General features: G+C 44.6%; 1 protein-coding gene across 4 annotated transcripts in view; it reads right to left on the reverse strand.

The window, feature by feature from the left end:
• Positions 1-6,819: 6,819 nt before the first annotated feature.
• Positions 6,820-21,273, reverse strand: part of VSIG10 (V-set and immunoglobulin domain containing 10) — an 84,744-nt gene continuing 70,290 nt past the window's right edge. For 3 of the 4 annotated variants that reach the window (XM_033955197.1, XM_033955198.1, XM_033955195.1), the window contains 3 exons: positions 16,688-16,700; positions 14,608-14,762; positions 6,820-7,483 (listed from right to left, as the gene is read on the reverse strand). In XM_033955197.1, the coding sequence (XP_033811088.1) occupies positions 7,386-7,483; positions 14,608-14,762; positions 16,688-16,700 (266 nt within the window). In that variant the 3' untranslated portion in view covers positions 6,820-7,385. Of the gene's footprint in view, positions 7,484-8,588; positions 8,916-14,607; positions 14,763-16,687; positions 16,701-21,273 lie in introns of those variants that run through there. The other variant, XM_033955196.1, reaches the window with a different exon arrangement.

Raw genomic sequence — 21,273 nt, forward strand, 5'->3', positions numbered from 1 at the left:
CCACCCCCTGAAGCCCTGCATCCCACCCCCTGAAGGCCCATCCCACCCCCTGAAGCCCTGCATCCTACCCCTGAAGGCCTGCCTGTCCCACCCACCCCTGAAGGCCTGCCTGACTCCCCTGAAGGCCTGTACCCCCTGAAGACCGGCATCCCCCCTGAAGGCCTGCTCCCTCCCTTTGAAGGCCTGTCCTCCGCTGAAGGACTGCATCCCACCCCTGAAGGCTTGCTTGTAGCCCCTGAAGACCTGTCCCACAACCCCCGAAGAACTGCGTGCACCCCCTTCCCGGAAGGCCTGCATGTTCCCCCTGGCCCTCCGCGCACCATTTTCCTACTAGTAGCAGCCTGCAGAGAAGATCGACGTCAGAGGAGGGGCGTGACCGCAGCAGAGGAAACTGCTCCGATGACCTATAGCAGTTTGCAGAGATCACTAGCCCCAGCAATCTTCTCTGCAGGCCGCTGCTAGTAGGTAAATGGTGCACGGGAGTCCAGGGAGGAAGTCAGACACCAGCGGGAGGCCAGAGGGGAAGCCGGACACCAGCGGGAGACTAGGGGAAAAGCTGGACACCAGCACTTCCCGACTGACCCTACGCCCTCGCCCTCTAAAGCAGATGCTGCCGGCCAGCAAGAGGCAACGCTGCCGCTCCTGCTTTAGGGGGTGAGGGGGGAGGGTCAGTTACCGAATCGGGAGGCCAATTTTTTGTTTTAAATTGATTCGAATCAATTCACCAGAAGTGAATCGGTGAACCGCTTCGCATCGTGAATTGGGCAGCACTAATTTTCACTGCTCTGGTGGCTTGTAGACCGTCATATATTTTTTTGCTTTGCATGCCTTTGATTGAGGGGTGGGTAAAGTGTGCTTGAGTCCTCCTTGGTCTGTCTAAATGCTGCTATTTATACCTGAGAACAAAAAAGTGAGATGTTGCCAAACGAGATTTGTTTTATTATAAATGAGAACTCGGTATTATTTAAGGAAAGACTCAACCCTGCAGGCATTTCAGTACTACAAGTTTACTCCTGGCGGAATTCTGCCCGACTGCGCAGTGCTGAATTTCTGCAGAATTCCTTTTCCCACGCAGAATCTTGACCGTGTCAGCATCTTTGGGTCGCAATATCGGCAGCAATTCCTACACGCTGCCTGCTGCTAACCCAGAAGTCTCTCACCTAGGCGGGTTCTGCAGAGAGGTGGCTTCCAGGGCAGGTGGGCCGCAGCAGCCTCACCTCATTGTTGTTAATTGCTGTCCGAAGATTAAATTACAGTGACTGGGCCCAGGGACGAGGGAAGTGGGGGAGTCAGGAGAATCGGCTAAGGCCGGACAGACTCCCCAATTAAAAAGTGCCTGGACCTGTAAATAAAGGACATGTCCGGATTTTCCCAGACATCTGGTAACCCTACCCCTGCAGCCAACCACTTCCCATGCTGCCATGCACCCCTATCCACATCCCTGTTTTAACCAGTTCCCAATCCACAGTAGGAAATTGCATCCTATCCCATGACTGTTTCGTTTCCTCAAAAACCTTGTCAAACGCCTTTCTGAAAATCCACCTACTGGTTCCCCTTTCTCTTTATTTGGGCCTTCAAAAAATATTGCAAACTTCTGAGGCGAGGCCTTTCTCAGCTAAATTCATGTTGGAGTTGTCCCATTAAACCATGACTGTCTTTGGTAATGTTGTTCGTTGTAATAGTTTTTACCCATTAAACCATGACTGTCTTTGGTAATGTTGTTCGTTGTAATAGTTTTTACCTTTTTGTCTGTCATTTACATCTGGAACTGCAGTGAGGTGTCAAACAGCGAAAAAAAGGAAAAAAAAAACCCCTGCAGGAATGGTGTACAAGATGCCAAGTCTTAAACAAATATGAGCAAAAAAACAGTTTGTATCCAACATAGGGTCCAAGAAGTGGATGAACTGGGTCTGTGTTTCGAAGAAACAATCCTTCCTCAGGGGTCCTAGAGAATGTCACATACTAAGGTTCCATGTGGATAACTGAAACTACCAATTGAGTGTGTAACTGGGCGAGCAAAGCGGGCTCCTTCACAAAGCAATTTCAAAACGGTTGCAGCCGGTGTAGTGTGCATGTATTACAGTGGCGGATTCTCAAAACGGCTCTTTTCCAAGCTTCCTAGCAGTCTCCGCTTCTGCCATGCAAATTGGCTCATCAATATTTAAATGAGCACTCTAGTGGATTTTTCAACATCACCGAGTGATTCTCCAAGCGTGGCATTGGCTTTTGGCGAGCAAAAATCAGCTACTGGTCCGGGGGTGCTGTGTGTTTTGACAGTGACTAATGAAACAAAAATTACATGATTCACATATAGTCTTTGGTGGGGTGGGACAAAAGCATGCTTATTGAGCGCGTGTATTATAGCCAACTTATGTGTTTCTGGCTGTGGTTCATGATAAAATTTGACATTAAAAACAAATTACAAGATTTACATTAATTATAGTACTTTTTATCTGTTTTTGCGACACGAATGCCCAATGGCACATGCCTATGACGTGAGCATGTATTACGCTCAAAGTACGCGATACTATCACCAGCGACTCATCTCATGTCAATTTAGCGAACCTTCACTACTAGCGTTCGGTCTGTCACCAGGTTTCTTACTTTCTCACTTTTCTTGGAGTCATTCTAATAAAAACACACGGAGAATGCAGTTATTTACATATATATCCCTCTGTAAAATCTTGCCATTACAAGAAGTTCCTTGATAGAACCTTTTTTTTTCAGGCCGCCAAATTGAATACATGGCTCGGTAAAATGATGTTAGAAGCTGCTTCTTATTTAGATTTTAGGAAATTGTTAACATTTTTTTCTTAACTTCATTATGTTTTTTATCACTTGCATTTCTATCTATATGGCATGTCTTTTATTCTGATGTATTATTGAAATGCATGTAGCTCTTTGTCGTATTTTGATGGAATTGTATGTATTCTATCTTGTGTTGTGAGCCGCTTAGAACATCTCCGGTATGGCGGCATACAAATAAATAATTATTATTATTACTCTCCGCCAACCTCATTTGCATGCAGTCTTTTGAGAATGACTCACCTTTTTGAAATCGCTACCATAACAGCTGCGACAGTGGCCCATCGGTTTTTACTGCGAAGTTTTGAGAATCTAGCCCTAGGTCTAAAATTGCTCTTGTTGTCGTCACTGTTGGACCAATTGGCCCTAAAGCAGGCGTTTATTTCATCAAGAATGTCCTGATGTACCATTGACCCAGTCAATACTGGGGGAAACCAGCTGGTCTGGATTGCAAGATATCCAAAAAGAATATTTATGTGATAGATGTATACGATGGAGGTAATTGTATAAATCTGTTATACATAAAGGGCCAGATTCAGTAAATGGTGGTGGGAAAAATCAGCATTCCAGGGCACTCTGGGATGAGCGGTCTGTATGGAATAGCACCTAGCGGGGATTGCCCTGCCCAACCTTGGGCGTGAGGACTTGCACCAGCTGAAATGTGTTGTAAATCTTGGCATGCAAGTTGGATGGGGATCCTGCGTGCATCTTTTGACACCCCTAAAGATAGGACTGACTTTTATGTACTCCAATCTAGTTGCATAACGTAAGCAGTTAAGTGCTGACTATCGACACTTAACCACACATGCCAACTCTGCCCCTGGATTTCACTTTCAAGTGATATTTAGTGGCACTGACCGCTTAGTGCTGCCAAGTATCAGTGGATAGACCCAAACACCTGTCCAGGAACTGTTTCTGGCTAGTTATTTGTAAGTTAAGCAGCATAAATCTTTTTTACACTTTGGTATCTTGTGACCTGGGTTGGTCACTGTTGGAAACATGAAACTGGTCTGACCCAGTATGACTTTTCTTATGTTCTTGTGTGAGCCAATTATAGGACAATCAAGCCATTGTGACATCACTGATGAGGTGGCTCTTAGGCATTGGTGGAATGAGGCATTATAACATCACAATCTCAGCTCTGGAATGTTGCTACTCTTTGGGCTTCTGTCTGGTACTTGGGAAACAGGATCCTGGGCTTGATGGAGCATTGGTCTGACCCAGTATGACTATTCTTATGTCCTTGTGTGAGCCAATTATAGGACAGTCCAACCATTGTGACATCACTGATGAGGTGGCTCTTAGACATTGGTAGAATGAGGCATTATGACATCACAATCACAGCTCTGGAATGTTGCTACTCTTCGGGCTTCTGTGTGGTACTTGGGACCTGGGTTGGTCACTGTTGGAAACATGAAACTGGTCTGACCCAGTATGACTTTTCTTATGTTCTTATGTGAGCCAATTATAGGACAATCAAGCCATTGTGACATCACTGATGAGGTGACTTTTAGACATTGATGGAATGAGGCATTATGACATCACATAATCTCAGCTCTGGAATGTTGCTACTCTTTGGGTTTCTGTCTGGTACTTGGACCTGGGTTGGCCACTGTTGGAAACAGGATACTGGGTTTGATGACCTTCGATCTGTCCCAGGATGGCAACTCTTATGTTCTTATGTAAGCCAAATATAGGACAGTCGAGCCATTGTGACATCACTGATGAGGTGGTTCTTAGGTATTGGTGGAATGAGGCATTATGACATCACAATCTCAGCTCTGGAATGTTGCTACTCTTCGGGTTTCTGTCTGGTACTTGGGACCTGGGTTGGCTAATGCTGGAAACAGGATACTGGGCTTGATGGACCTTCAGTCTGTCCCAGTACAGCAGCTCTTATGTTCTTATAAATATCAACCCCATATAATTTTTCTTGCCTACTTGACGCTTTAATTTTGGTTGTGGGTGATGATGGCCACTGCAATCTCACAGTGATCAATATTCTTTCCTATAATTTCATGCTTTAAATAGAAAATACATATTTCGTTTGTAAACTGCCTAAATGGCTTCGCTGATGGTTGGTATAGCAAATGAAAAATAAACTTAATGCCTTTTGATGCATTATTCCAAATAAATGTTTCAGCTTGGGGTTTGTTTGTTTTTAAATTATGCAACATCCTGACACTCTATAACAGATACTTTTCAATAAAAAGAAAGTCTACTCCTTTAATAAAGTTTTAATTACATTTAAAAGTAAGTAAAAATAAACATACTATTAACAGGTCCTATATACAACAGAAATAACTTTCAAATACTGCTGTCGCTTCATGCTGTTTTGCAGAGCTGCCAGCACTGACTGAGACACTAGTGTTTTTGCTCTAAGATCCCTGGGAAGTGAATCCTACAGTCTGCATAGCAAAAGCCAGGAGCATGGCTAAATCCCAGGCTGGCTGCACCTCTCCCTGCTGGCTTGGACTTCACCGACAGCTCTGGGCTGCTCCGGGCTTCTTCCTTGGATTTGGGTGTGGAGATTACATTTAATTTTACAGAAGACTGTCAGTTAACCAGCACCTACGGGCCATTCCACAGTATGTGTGCTCATCGATGTGTTACTGTTGGTACCTGCGCTTTGCTAGTTCATGGAATTGCTCTGTCAAATGCAAAAATTACAAAAAAAGTGAGGAAAAAAGACGGCACCGGGATGGACCAAAAGGATTACCCACTACTGATGAACTCGTAATCTTGCCACTTTGATTGGCCACATAAAGGTAACAATCCGAGAGTCCAGAAGGGTCAAAGCATTTGTTTAGATGATGTCAGGGCTTCCCCAGGACAAAATCATGAGCTAGAAAGGCTAGGCCAAGGGCAGAGCTTAGCAAGACAGGATCAGGAACCAGACATGGAGCCGTTTTCAGAAGTGAGGAACCAAAGGTAAAGCAGGAATGAGGCACGAAGCCAGTTGGGAAGAACTTGCTTTGAAGCAGCACGAGGGGCACAGGACAGGCTGACCAAAAGCTGTTTAAGCAGCAAGTGGGTATCTGGCTGGACTTCCTTGGCTACTGCCCTCCTATCCAGTATCTCTATCCCCCCTCCACACCATCCCTTGTGTCCAACTTCTCTCCCTTTCTGTTCCTTCCCTCCCTAAATCCCATTGTCCATCATCTCTCTTCCTTTCCTCTATTTTTAGACCCATTATTTCTTCCCCCAAAGTCCAGCATATGCACGTCTCTTTGAACCCCCTTCCCTCCCTTGTGTACTTCTACACCAGGGCCCCCCTCCCCTGAAGGCCTGTGCCCCCCCTTGAAGGCCTGCCTGTTCCCCCTGAAGGCCTATGCCACCATCCCTGGCCTGTCCCCTTTTGAAGGCCTGTACCCCCCCTTAAAAGCCTGTTCTCCCCTTGAAGGCCTGCACCCCCCCCCCAAGGCCTGTCCCACCCCCTGAAGGCCTGTCCCCCCCGAAGGTCTACCTGTCCCCCCTTTGAAGGCCTATCCCCCCCCCTTTAAAGGCCTGTTCCCCCCAAGGCCTTTTCCACCCCCTGAAGGACTGCCCCCCCCGAAACACTGCTCACCCCCCCCCCCCGGGAAGGCCTCCGTGTTGCTCCTGGCCTCCCCGAACCGTTTACCTTATTGCTGGAGCCTGCAGCTGAAGATCATGGTTACAGCGTCTTTGTGCTCTGAGCTGTTTCCTCTGCTGCAGTCCCACCCCTCCTCTGACTTCAGAGGCAAGATCGCAGCTCAGAGCACAAAGACACTGTAACCACGATCTTCAGTTGCAGGCTCCAGCAATAAGGTAAACGGTTCGGGGAGGCCAGGAGTAACACGGAGGCCTTCCCGGGGGGAGAGGGTGCGCAGTCATGGTGGGGGCAGTCTTTTGGGGGGGGGGGCAGTCCTTCGGGGAGGCCAGGAGGGAAGCCGGACTGCAGCACTTCCCGACTGACCCTCCCTCCTTGCCCTCTAAAACTGGTGCGGCAGCGGCCAGCCAGCAAGAGCAGCGCTGCCACTCCTGCTTTAGGGGGCGAGGGGAGAGGGTCCAAATTGGGAAGCCGATTTTTTTTAAATTTAAATCGATTCGAATCGATTTACCCAAAGTGAATCGGTGAACCGATTCGAATCGTGAATCGGGCAGCACTAGTTTGTAGCCTCTCTCTCCTTTTGCGGATCCAAGACTATCAAAAGAGATGAGAGACAGGGGGATGAAGAGGATGGGAAAGCTGCCATGGAAGGTGGTTAAATAAGAGAATATCGGGGGGAGTGGGGAGAACATCCAGCATGGAACCGTAGTGGGGAAGGGGCAAAAATGTAAGAGGGGGTGGGCTTAGGGAGGAGCCATGGAAGGAGAAGTAGGCCAAAGAGGCTGGGGGCTCCAAGTTTAATGCCAACATTTTAAATCTTACCCTGAGTACAGGAATAATATAACCTTTTCTTAATCTTCTGCCTGCTCATGAAGTTCATATCATGAACAAAGACAACCCTGAGAAATGTTCTGTCACAGGGGCAGAGAGAGAGAGAAACAAAAGAGGAGAAATGAGAGAAGGAATCCCAAAAAGAAAGGGGGGGAGTATAAGATGAGGAAACAAGTGGTCAGCATTCTGAGGAGAAAGAGCATGCCTCGCTCTCATTGTCAGGCTTTGGTCTCTCTTCTTCCATTGAGACATCACTTTGCAGCTCAGCACTGTAACCTGCAAGAAACAAGACAAAAGCCACCAGCCCATGATTATCAACCAACCAACCATGTGATAATACTCTTAGTGGAGGAGGGTGGATAGTGGTATGCCAAAGGGATCTGCACTGGGACTGCTGCTTTTCAACATATTTCATAAATGATCTGGAAACAGGAACAACAACTGAGATGATCAGATTTGCAGATGACATAAAATTATTGAAAATGAGAAATTGCAGGAGGATCTTATGAGATTGGAAGATTGGGCATTGAAATGTCAGATGAAATTGAATGTAGATAAGGAAAAACTAGTATTGAAATCTCTTTCAGGGATGAATTACAGGAAAAAATGATAGGGGGATAGAGCAGAATGGTAGAACCTGTAAGAGGTAGAGAATACTTATATTTTTGTTGATTGTACTTTTTATCTTAGGGTATACAGTCATGTGAAAAAATTAGGACATCCCATGAAATATTCAGTTCTTTCTTAAGAAATGTTCATATTTTGATGTCAAATCTTTTTTTTATTTATCTCTGGAAAAGAAAGTGATGTAATTGCAGGTAAACAACAAAACTTTTCCTTGATTTACTCATGAAACAAAAGATATCCACAAAAATGTGTATTCTGAGGAATAAATTAGGACGCCCCCACATATTTTTCTGAACTCTTCACTTCTTTACTAATCTCTAGGCACTTTAGTTAGATTGTGAGCCTTCGGGACAGTGAGGGAATTTCAAAGTGCCTTTCTTGCTCATAATTTTTAATGTATATTTTCTGTAACCACTTTGAACCTAACGGATGTAGCGGTATATAAGAAATAAATTACATTACATTACATTACATATCCTCCCACTTAAAGTGGCTCAAATCACACACAGGTGAATCACATCAGGTGAACATAAGCATCGCCTCTGCTGAGTCAGACCACAGGTCCATCGCACCCAGCAGTCTGCTCCCGCGGCGGCCCCCCAGGTCAGTGACCTGTAAGTGATCCTTTATTTATGTTTAAATGTTTTTATTAGGGATTAACACAAGAACAACATTGCGTATAACAAGCATAGTTTCAAAATAGAACACAAAGCCAATCCCCACCCCCCCAACCAACCACCCTCCCACCCTCCCCCCTACCCTGGCAGCAGCGGTTACTTAGTGAATGATTTAAGGCATTAAAGAAGGAAATCAATTAGGTTTTCCAAATTTGTTTCTGAACATAAGGAGTAAAAGTCAAACTAAAGGGGTACCAACATTGAGCAAACAATCGTCCAGCTTTGGTCGACAGATCCACAACGTCACATCGTTCCAAGAGCATTTGATGCAGCATTAATGCTCTCCATTGAGGAATGGTTGGAGGTTGTGGCGAAAGCCACTGCAATAAGATGCATTTCCGTCCCAACAAGATCGTTTTCCTGATGAAGGCTGCACAGCCTGGTTTAGGTGGGTGAAATCGAATCTGCATAGTGAAGAGAAAACTGGGGTGTAGTCTCCAAGAGCAATTCCAGAGTCGTGCCACCAATGACACCAATTGTATCCAAAAGGAAGATATCAGGGGGCAAGACCAGAACATGTGTCCAAACGATGCCATAGGACTAGCACACTTCCCGCAACAGTGTCCGGAACTAATCCCCATCACATGTACCCTCTTTGGCGTAAGTGATCCTTTATTTAAGACATTTTGTCCTGTGTAGTACCCCTCTAACTATACCCTTCAATCCCCTTTTCCTTCAGGAACTTGTCCAACCCTTTTTTGAAACCCAAAATCATACTCTGCTCTACCATCTCCTCTGGAAGTGCATTCCAGGTATCCACCACCCTCTGCATGAAGAAGAACTTCCTAGCATTCGTTCTGAATCTGTCTCCCTTCAATTTTCTTGAGTGCCCTCTTGTTCTTGTTTCCCCCATCAGTCTGAAGAGTCTGTCCCTCTCTACCTTCTCTATACCCTTTTTGATCTTGTAAGTTTCTATCATGTCCCCTGTAAGTCTCCGTTTTTCCAGGGAAAAGAGCCTCAGTTTCTCCAGTCTCTCAGCATATGGAAGGTTTTCCATGCCCCTTATCATTGTTACTCAGCATTTTGAAGGAGGTTTGCCCTACTTAAACCTCAGATATTTAGTTTGGTGTGCTCATGATTGCATGAGTGAACACCATGGTGAGATCAAAAGAGCTGTCTGAGACCTTCAGAAAGAAGATTGTAGCAGATTATAAGTCTGGTAAGGGATTTAAAAAGATCTCATAAGAATTTGACATTAGCCATTCCACAGTCTGCAAAATAGTATACAAGTGGAGGATGTTCCAAACAACTGCCAACATGCCCAGGTCTGCAACATGACAATGACCCCAAACATACCAGTAAATCCACTAAGGACAGGCTGAAAACGAAGAAATGGAGAGTCCTGGAGTGGCCGAGTCAAATCCCTGATCTTAATCCCATTGAGATGCTGTGGGATGACTTGAAACATAAGATTTGCCACTGCTGGGTCAGACCAGAGGTCCATTGTGCCTAGCAGTCTGCTCACACGGCAGCCCTTAGGTCAAAGACCAGTGCCCTATTTGAGTCTAGCCTTACCTGCGTATGTTCTGTTCCAACAGGAACTTATCCAACCTTTTCTTGAATCCCTGGAAGGTGTTTTCCCCTATAATAGCCTCCGGAAGAGCGTTCCAGACTTCTACCACTCTCTGGGTGAAGAAGAACTTCCTTAAGTTTGTACAGAATCTATTCTCTTTTAACTTTAGCGAGTGCCCTCCTGTTCTCTTCACCTTGGAAAGGGTGAACAACCTGTCTCTATCTACTAAATCTATTTCCTTCATTATCTTGAACGTTTTGATCATGTCCCCTCTCAGTCTCCACTTTTCAAGGGAGAAGAGGCCCAGTTTCTCTAATATCTCACTGTACCGCAACTCCTCGAGCCCCTTAACCATCTTAGTCGCTCTTCTCTGTACCCTTTCGAATAGTACTATGTCCTTCTTCATGTACGGTGACCAGTGTTGGATGCAATATTCCAGGTGGGGGCGAACCATGGCCCGGTACAATGAACATAAGAACATAAGAAGTTGCCTCCGCTGAGGCAGACCAGAGGTCCATCTCACCCAGCGGTCCGCTCCCACGGCGGCCCATCAGGCCTATTGCCTGAGAAGTGGTCCCTGACTATTTCTATAACCTACCTCTACTCCTATCCCTATAACCTAACTCTACTCCTTTCTGTACCGCTCAATCCCTTTGTCCTCTAGGAACCTATCCAAACCTTCTTTGAAGCCCTGTAACGTGCTCCTGCCTACCACAGCCTCCAGAAGCGCATTCCATGTATCCACCACCCTCTGGGTGAAAAAGAACTTCCTAGCATTTGTTCTAAACCTGTCCCCTTTCAATTTCTCCGAGTGCCCCCTTGTACTTGTGGTTCCCCATAATTTGAAAAATCTGTCCCTGTCTACTTTTTCTATGCCCTTCAGGATCTTGAAGGTTTCTATCATGTCTCCTCTAAGTCTCCGCTTCTCCAGGGAGAACAGCCCCAACTTTTTTAGTCTGTCAGTATATGAGAGATTTTCCATACCCTTTATCAGCTTAGTTGCTCTTCTCTGGACTCCCTCAAGTACTGCCATGTCCTTCTTGAGGTACGGTGACCAGTACTAGACACAGTATTCCAGATGCGGGCGCACCATTGCACGATACAGTGGCAAGATGACTTCCTTCGTCCTGGTCGTGATACCCTTTTTAATGATACCCAACATTTTGTTTGCTTTCCTTGAGGCTGTGGCGCACTGTGCCGACGCCTTCAATGTTGTGTCTTCCATCACTCCCAGGTCTCTTTCAAGGTTACTTACCCCTAGCAGTGATCCCCCCATTTTGTAAGTGAACATCGGGTTCTTTTTCCCTACATGCATGACCTTGCATTTCCCTATGTTGAAGCTCATTTGCCACTTTTTGGCCCACTCTTCCAGTGTCGTCAGATCCTTTTGGAGATCTTCGCAGTCTGCCGTGGTTTTAACCCTGCTGTATAGTTTGGTGTCATCCGCAAATTTAATGACCTCACATTTTGTTCCCGCCTCCAGGTCGTTAATGAATATATTGAACAGGAGCGGTATGATAACCTTCTCCAATCTGTTCATGATCCCCTTCTTAATCATTCCTAGCATTCTGTTTGCCCTCTTTGCCGCCGCCATAAATTGCACGGACAATTTCATTGACTTGTCTACAAGTACTCCCAAGTCTCTTCCCTGGGGGCTCTCTCTGAGTACTGCACACCGGACATCCTGTATTCATACATATGATTTTTGTTACCGACATGCATCACCTTACACTTATCCACGCTGAACCTCATTTGCCATTTCGCAGCCTATTCCTTGAGTGTGTTTATGTCTCATTGTAGGTCTTCACAATCCTTCTGTGTCCTCACTACATGCAAGAAACCCCTCAAACATCTCACAGCTGAAAGAATTCTGCATTGAAGAGTGGCCAGTCTTTCCTCAGACCGATGTCAGATGCTGGCAGATGGCTACAAGAAGCATCTCACTGAAATTATGTCAGCCAAAGGGGGTAACAGTAGCTATTAGGGTGTCCTAATTTATTCCTCAGTTAGAATACACCGTTTTGGGGATATCTTTTGTTTCTTGAGTAAATCAAGGAAAATATTTGTTATTTACCCGCAATTACATCACTTTCTTTTCCAAAGATAACTTAAAAAAAAGATTTGACATCGATATGTGAACATTTCTTAAGAAAGAACGGAATATTTCATGGGGTGTCCTAATTTTTTCACATGACTGGGGGGGCTTGGGACAGGGTCTGTTCTTTTATTTATGTAGTTCCTATCGGGGGATTTTTTTTTTGTTTAACCAGTTTTATTACGTACACCGCTGAATGAGTTTGGTCTTAAAAATGGTATATTTATTTATTCAATATTCTAGACTGTTCTCCCAGGGGAGCGCAGAACCATTTACATTAATTTAATCAGTTACTCAAGCATTTTTCCCCATCTGTCCTGTTGGGCTCACACTAGCTAATGTACCTGGGACAATGGGGAGGGGAGGTTAAGTGACTTGCCCAGGGTCACAAGAAGCAGCGTGGGTTGAACCCCCAACCACAGGGTGCTAAGGCTGTAACTTTTGACCACTGCACCCCACTCTCGTAAACTTGATCTGAGTTGGCCACTGACCATGGGAATCAGTCTGGCTGACTCCCATGCTCTGAATATTGGCCCCAGTGTTTCCTGGATGGATGTAAGGAGAGGCAAAAGCTTTTTTCTGGCTACGCCCTCATGTGTTATTTAAGGCCCTCTTTTACTAAGCCACAGTAGACGTTTCTACCTTGGGCCAAGGCAGAAACCTTAGTAAAAAGGGGGGGGGGGTAAGTTAATGGTATATTTTTCTTACATTTTCCTGTGAAATGTTCATTATGGTTTTAAGACCCTGTGCAGTTAAAATCTTTTCTTGAATCTTGTAAGAATTAGTTATGTGGCTGTATCTTCCCTTTATTTCTTGTTTTTAGATGGGGAGAGAAGATATTTGATTTCTGGGAGTCTCTCTTAATGTTTCTATTGCGGCCTTGTTCTTCTCCCTCTTATACATTTTGCTTCTGAATAATTTACCCCCACTCTATGAGTGTCGGGAGCTTTGTAAAAAAGGGGTGGGGATTTTCAAATTGTGGAATTAAAAATAAAGTTGAAGAAAAAGGCTAAAGAGGTCATTAGGCCTCTGTCATCTCTCCTTCGGTCGTGGCATGGGACAAGTGAACGCCAGTCAATTGGTTACTCTTTCAAAAGGCACAAAGAGTAAAGGAAACGTTATGAAGTTACATAGCAGCGCGTGTAAAATAAATGGGAGAACATAAGAACAGCCTTACTGGGTCAGACCAATGATCCATCAAGCCCAGTAGCCCAGGTCATACATACAGAATCTGAAAGAACAGCAAGATTCCGGAATCCCAGAGAGTGACAAGATTCTAGAATCCCAAAGAGTAGCAATATTCCGGAATCCCAGAGAGTGACAAGATTCTAGAATCCCAAAAAGTAGCAACATTCCGGAATCCCAAAGATTGACAAGATTCTAAAATTCCAAAGAGTAGCAACATTCCGGAATCCCAAAGAGTGACAAGATTCTAAAATTCCAAAGAGTAGCAACATTCCGGAATCCCAAAGAGTGACAAGATTCTAAAATTCCAAAGAGTAGCAACATTCCGGAATCCCAAAGAGTGACAAGATTCTAAAATTCCAAAGAGTAGCAACATTCTGGAATCCCAAAGAGTGACAAGATTCTAAAATTCCAAAGAGTAGCAACATTCCGGAATCCCAAAGAGTGACAAGATTCTAAAATTCCAAAGAGTAGCAACATTCCGGAATCCCAAAGAGTGACAAGATTCTAAAATTCCAAAGAGTAGCAACATTCCGGAATCCCAAAGAGTGACAAGATTCTAGAATCCCAAAGAGTAGCAACATTCCATGCTACCGTTGCAGGGCTTCCCCCATGTCTTTCTCTATAAATACTTTTCCACTCAACACTTACTCTAGTTGAGCTCTGCATCTCATTGCTGGATGATATTGTAAAAGCAATTAGTGAAACTAGATTTTATAAAGGTTTGAACAAATTCCTAGAGGAAAAGTCTATAAAAGGTAGACCTGGGAAAAGCCACTGCTTATTCCTGGGGGTCAGTAGCATGGATTGTTGCTGTTTTGGGGACCTGGCTGTGCCGCTGTTAGTGACTTGACGCTGGTCTGACCCAATGTGGCAATTCTGGTGAACAGGGCAGTCCCTCCCAATGAAAGGCCCATCTCCTAGCCCATGGAACAGGGCTGTGACGACAGAACCAGACCCAGAAGTAGGGTTACCAGATTTTATGTTAGTAAAATCCGAACCCCCTAGACCCACCTACTGCACCCCATTACACTCCAATCCCGCCCTAGCCCCTCCCCCCGCCCCGGCTTCCTGCCTGACACAATTTTGAGAAAGCTTTTCAAAATCCTGACAAAGTGCCGGGTTTTGAAAAGCCATCCAGACCCCCGGACATGTCCTCGGGGAAATCTGGAGACATAAACCACAGCCATCACGAGGCTATAAAAGCTTGTGGTTCAGGACCAGAAAGGAAGGAGACATAACTGGACTTCAGCATCCTTCTGAGGAGACTCTGGTGTTCCTGGAGCTGATGTGAAGGACTTACCCTCTGGAGCACAGTGGTACAAAGTCGTGTGCGAGATGATTCCGTTCTCTGCCCTGACGGTATCAGTCATTTCCTGGCCAGCAGTGGCAGACATTTCTTCCATCTCCTCCTCGTCCTCTGAATCCACCAGCACTAACATGTCCACGGCGCCCGGCCTGTGTTCAAGAGGGACAGAGGAGAAAAGAGAAACTAATCCATGCATACGATGCCAAAGACATTCAGCTCAGTGACCTCAAACGTTCTCATCTTAAAAAGTGTAAAGTACAGAGTAGAGAATGACACGGGGACAATTTTTCCTCGTCCATGAAGGAACTCATTTTCCCATCCCGTCAAGTTCTTTTCCTGTCCTAAGCTCTGTCCTCATTCACACAAGCCTCAAACCCTTTAAAATCCTAAGTAGCAACATTCTAGAGCTGAGATTGTGATGTCATAATGCCTCACTCCACCAATGCCTAAGCTCCGTCTTCATCTGCACAAGTCTCAAACACTTTAAAATCCTAAGTAGCAACATTCTAGAGCTCAGACTGTGATGTCATAATACCTCGTTTCACCAATGCCTAAGCTCCGTCCTTATTTGCACAAGCCTCAACCCCTTTAAAATCTTAAGTAGCAACATTCTAGAGCTCAGACTGTGATGTCATAATGCCTAAGCTCTGTCTTCATCTGCACAAAGCTCAAACACTTAACATCCTAAGTAGCAACATTCTAGAGCTCAGATTGTGATGTCATAATGCCTCATTCCACCAATGCATAAGCTCTCTCCTCATCTGCACAAGCTTCAAACACTTTAATATCCTAAGTAGCAACATTCTAGAGCTTAGATTGTGATGTCATAATGCTTCATTCCACCAATGCCTAAGCTCCGCCCTCATCTGCACAAGCTTCAAACACTTTAAAATCATAAGTAGCAACATTCTAGAGCTCAGACTGTGATGTCATAATGCCTCGTTCCACCAATGCCTAAGCTCTGTCCTCATTCGCACAAGCCTCAAACCCTTTAAAATCCTAAGTAGCAACATTCTAGAGCTCAGACTGTGATGTCATAATACCTCGTTTCACCAATGCCTAAGCTCCGTCCTTATTTGCACAAGCCTCAACCCCTTTAAAATCTTAAGTAGCAACATTCTAGAGCTCAGACTGTGATGTCATAATGCCTAAGCTCTGTCTTCATCTGCACAAAGCTCAAACACTTAACATCCTAAGTAGCAACATTCTAGAGCTCAGATTGTGATGTCATAATGCCTCATTCCACCAATGCATAAGCTCTCTCCTCATCTGCACAAGCTTCAAACACTTTAATATCCTAAGTAGCAACATTCTAGAGCTTAGATTGTGATGTCATAATGCTTCATTCCACCAATGCCTAAGCTCCGCCCTCATCTGCACAAGCTTCAAACACTTTAAAATCATAAGTAGCAACATTCTAGAGCTCAGACTGTGATGTCATAATGCCTCGTTCCACCAATGCCTAAGCTCTGTCCTCATTCGCACAAGCCTCAAACCCTTTAAAATCATAAGTAGCAACATTCTAGAGCTCAGACTGTGATGTCATAATGCCTCATTCTACCAATGCCTAAGCTCCGTCCTCATCTGCACAAGCCTCAAACACTTTAAAATCATAAGTGTTTGAGGCTTGTGCGGTTAAGGCAGAGCTTACAGGAATGGAGCAGAGACAGCGACAAAACTCATGGGGATGGGACAGGGAAATTGAGTTCCTGCGGGATGGGGAAAAATTTGTCCCCGTGTCATTCTCTACTACAGAGCTCACCCATCTGTAAAGAGCATCAGTTTCCAAGCTATTTTTTTTAGTAAATGGACTTAGTCTCCCTAATTTTATAAACTTGGGTGCATGATTTTATGCTTCGTGTGCAGTATTGCACATGTCAGTACCTGCAATTAACTGAGCTCTTCCTCACTCTAAACAGACCACGATTGATCTAAGTGTTTCATGAGATCTGCTTTTTGGTCCGTTCCACCCCTCACCCCAGTATAGATAAGAACAGTCGGGACCACACTGCAAGGAAAGGGTCAAAGTCCCACAGAGAAGGCCCCCCGGGATGTGGTACAATTTCATACTCACCTAAAGATGTTCCCTGGAGGAGAAAAAAAGAGAGGAGTGAGTGTAAGGCGCCACTAATTCACCCCCGTTCACAGTGACTTTACTAGACAGGAACAGCTCCTAGCCACATGAATTACCGGTCAGTTTTGGTGCTACTGAACTGGTTCGTGTCACTGAAAATATCCAGTTAGCGCCTATCTCAAACCTGATTATTTTGTGCCATGTGGCCAGTGCAGAACCTTTTTGGCCTGACGTCATTCAAGTGCAGCAAGTGCAGGTGGAGGTGGGTCAAAAAGGAGGGGGGGGGGGGTAGGGGGAATGCAAGTGTTAAGAACCTTAGCTTATAACCATAAAGCTCTATGACCTCACAATGTAAGTGTTAAGAGCCTTAGCCTATAGGAAGAGGAGATGAAAATGCTGAGCCAATAGGGAGAGGAGGTGATAGTGGATGCTGAGGATGGGCCATTTGGCTTTTATCTGCCATCATGTTTCTATGACCTCACAATGCAGGTGTAAAGAGCCTTAGTCTATAGGAAAAGGAGATGAAAATGCTAAGAGCCAATAGGCAGAGGAGGAGATAGTGGATGTTACGGATGGGCCATTTGGCCTTTATCTGCCACTCACTAATGGCAACATACAACCTAATCCTAGGAGATCTAAACCTCCATCTCAAAGACCAAACAAGTAGAAAATTTACTATCATACTTCGAAGCCTTAACATACAAGATCTTAGACCAACAATCCACACATGAGAAAGGTCACCAACTTGACATCGCAGCCTTCATGACCCAACAGCCCATTCAACCAGAGATTCAAACCTCAAATGGAAAATGGTCCCGATCCCTCTGGTCAGACCATTACACATACTCCTTCAATATCAACTGGGCCAAAACCAAACCAAAAACTCAAACAACAACCTACAACTCATGTAAATACATCGACCCCTCCAAATTCTGGAATAAAACAGACGCAATAATCCAAGATTGTAACCCCAAGGACTTTATCTCACAATGGTGCAGTCTAAGTACAGCTACCCTGGATGAGCTAGCCCCAATACAAACAAAAACCAGAATCAGCAGAAGATCAGACAAGTGGTTCGACAATGAACTACTCCTACTCAAAAGACAATGCAGATGACTAGAAAGAAAATGGAGAAAAAGTAATCAAGAGTCCACGAAAACAGCATGGAGAAAACTAAACTAACAATACAAACTAAAACTGAAACTGAAAGAAAAAAGACAGACACACTACTCTAACCAAATAGGCAGAGAATCCCAAGACTCTAAAAAACTATTCCAATTACTGAAAGAACTCTCAGACACCAAACCCTACCTGGCCAATAACGACACACCTCCACCCTCAGACACCCTTTTAGCTGAATACTTCAAAAACAAAATCACAACTGCCGGGACTACCTTCACTGGAACCCCTATTCACCTAGAAGAGATCACATTGCCCCCCCCCCTCCCGAAAAAAGAATCAGTTGCAGCAGACAGAACCTGGTCCCACTTCTCCACTATATAATGGTCAGACCTTAACAAACTTTATAAAAAATACAGTCATGCGGCCTGTGACCTCATCTACTGCCCACCATACCTGTTAAAAACCTCCAGTACTTTATTCCGCGCCCTCCTCTTACAATGGATACAAACCTTGCTCACAGACGGCCTTTTCCCACAAGACCTCAGCAAAATCATTGTCACCCTGATCCTAAAAGACCCCAAAGGAGCAGCAGATCAACCATCCAACTACAGACCCATAGCCTCAACACCACTTTATGTCATGCTAATGGAAGGCCTCGTAGCTAAACTCCTCGCCAACTACCTAGAAAACCACAACTTACTCCACACTACAGTTTGGTTTCAGAACCAATTACAGCACAGAGACACTATTGTGATCCCTCCTGGACACAGCTAGACAACACCTCAGCACAGGCAGAAAAATGCTGATTATACAATTAGATCTCACCGCAGCTTTTGACCTGGTAGACCATGACATCCTGCTACAAATACTAGATACAATAGGAATCGCAGGCAAAGTACACACATGGTTTCAAGGATTCCTACAATCCAGGACTTACAGAGTAAAGACAAACAACGAAAAATCAGAACCATGGTCCAACCCCTGCGGCGTACCCCAAGGATCACCTTTATCTCCCACACTCTTCAACCTCTGCATTGCATCCCTTGGCACCTGCCTAGACAAATTAGGCCTAACCTCCTATAGCTAAGCAGATGACATCACCTTTCTCCTTCCTTTTGATCAATCAGCGCCCTCCATGATAGACACACTACACCTCGATTCACATTGGCTTACCTCGATTCACATTGGCTCCCAATACAAGCAAGAATACTATTCAAATTCTACTGACTACTATTTAAGATCATAAATGGAGACTGCCCAGCCTACTTCAACAACTGACTAATCCAAACAACCACAACCAGACGTAGGAGAACCCACACTCCATTCACACACCCTCCAATTAGAAACGTCAAACGAAAAAAAATGTACGATGGCCTTCTAGCCACTCAAGCAGCAAAACTAGACTACCAGTTCTCCAATTTACTGATCACGACCCCAGACTACAAAACCTTCAGAAAAGCAATAAAAACCCTGTTATTCAAAAAATCCTTAAAGACAAACTAACACAGCAAGAATCATCTCAAACCCCAATAGCAACCCGCTCCACTCCATAATACCATGGGAAATGTCCAGATAACTCCTTATGTAATCCGCCTTGAACCACAAGGTAATGGCGGAATAGAAATCACTAATGTAATGTAATGTAATCATGTTTCTCTGTTTCTCTAACCATAAAGCTCTATGACCTCACAATGCAGGAGTAAAGAGCCTTAGCCTAAAGGAAGAGGAGATGCAAATGTTAAGAGCCTTAGCCAATAGGGAGAGGAGGAGATAGTGGATGCTGCGGATGGGCCAATTGGTCTTTACCTGCCATTATGTTTCTATAACCATAAAGCTCTATGACCTCACAATGCAGGTGTAAAGAGCCTTAGCCTATAGGAAGAGGAGATGCAAATGTTAAGAGCTTTAGCCAATAGGGAGAGGAGGAGACAGTGGATGCTGCAGATGGGCTATTTGCCCTTTATCTGCCATCATCTCTCTTTGTTTCTATTGTGAAAAGTGTGCACTGTTTCACAGGTGTACATTGAGTATAACGGTGTGTATGGTTTATCAAGGAAGAGTGTTCACGTTTACTATCCCATCCAGTTTCTTATACCCTGCAAAATTTCAACAAGGATTCAATGCAGTTTACAGCACAGATTTCCTCAAAATTAGGTCCCACAAATTAAGCAAATAGTCAAGAAAGATGAATGGAAATGAGATGAGTCTTTTAACATGTGACTCAATTTGACTTCAAAAGTTTATTCATATGGATGTTTTGGGTGAATATTCAAAGGAGAAGGAAAATTAAGGTTGAAATGATGCATTAATCTTGAATTATTAAAAGATCTCTTAACATTGGTGACCTTGATTCCAGCCCTGGCCGTCGTTTTTGTTCAATTTGGAAACATTTTTGGATGGACCTTACTCCTCATGCCCGCAGTAGACTTTTGAATTTACGATTTTCCTCTTCTCTCTTTTCTTTGCTGTTGAAATGCAGATGATGTGTGGGTTTGTGGGATGGGGGGGGGTGGAGGGGGGAAGTTTGGGAAAGGGTATATTATGTGCACATATGTGAGAATTCTGTTATTATTTTCTCTATTATTTGCTGGCACTTTGTTGAAAAATCTCAATAAATATATTTAAACATAAAAAAAAAGATCTCATAACATGAATATCAGAAATTAAGCCCCTGAAATTGAATCCCTATAAAGCTTACAAGCGATTTAAATGTCATTCTCTTTTTCAAAGGTAGCCTAAAAGTGGGCTAGCCCTTTCCAATTGATTTAATCGAAAAATGAATCTGGCCGCAGTATTTTGGAGTAAGTCTAAATTTCGAAAGCTCTTTCTCTGTTAAACCACATTGAAGGGAGTGACAGCAATCCAACAGCCTGAACAACAGTCCTTAAGCTAACCTGGTTTAAGGATGATCTTAGTGCTCTTAAAAAATGTCTTAATTGGATCAGCGAAGTTAAGACCAGAATCTATACTAACACTTACCCCCTCTTCTATTAAACTGCGTTAGCAGTTTGTAGCGCTCAGAGCCGCGTTGAATGGCCTGCACTGCTCCCGACGCTCACCGACCATTCAGCGCGGTCCCCGCTCTAGAAACCGCTATTGCAGTTTCATCAAAGAGGGGGGCTAGACTTTTGATGTTCTCTCCTGTCATCAACAATAATTCAGTACAAGGAAGAGAGTTATAATGGCCAAACCAAAGCAATATAGTCTTTATCAATGGCGCTGTCTTGGTGGGGGCGCCAGAAGCCATCCTCCTCCTCATCCCCCAGCTCCTTCCCTGCCACCTCCCTTGCACCTCTTTAACATTCATGACATGAGCAGCATCTGCTCTTCCTCTGATGTCACTTCCTGGACCCACTCCTAGGAAGTGGCATCAGAGGAAGAGCCAGCACTGGCGTGAGCAGCAGGTTGGTTGCTGCTTGCGCTGGGAACATTAAAGAGAAGGGAAGGGGCACGTGGCAGGAGGG

Source organism: Geotrypetes seraphini, chromosome 8, assembly GCF_902459505.1.
Source record: "Geotrypetes seraphini chromosome 8, aGeoSer1.1, whole genome shotgun sequence".
In the NCBI taxonomy this organism is placed as follows: Eukaryota; Metazoa; Chordata; class Amphibia; order Gymnophiona; family Dermophiidae; genus Geotrypetes; species Geotrypetes seraphini.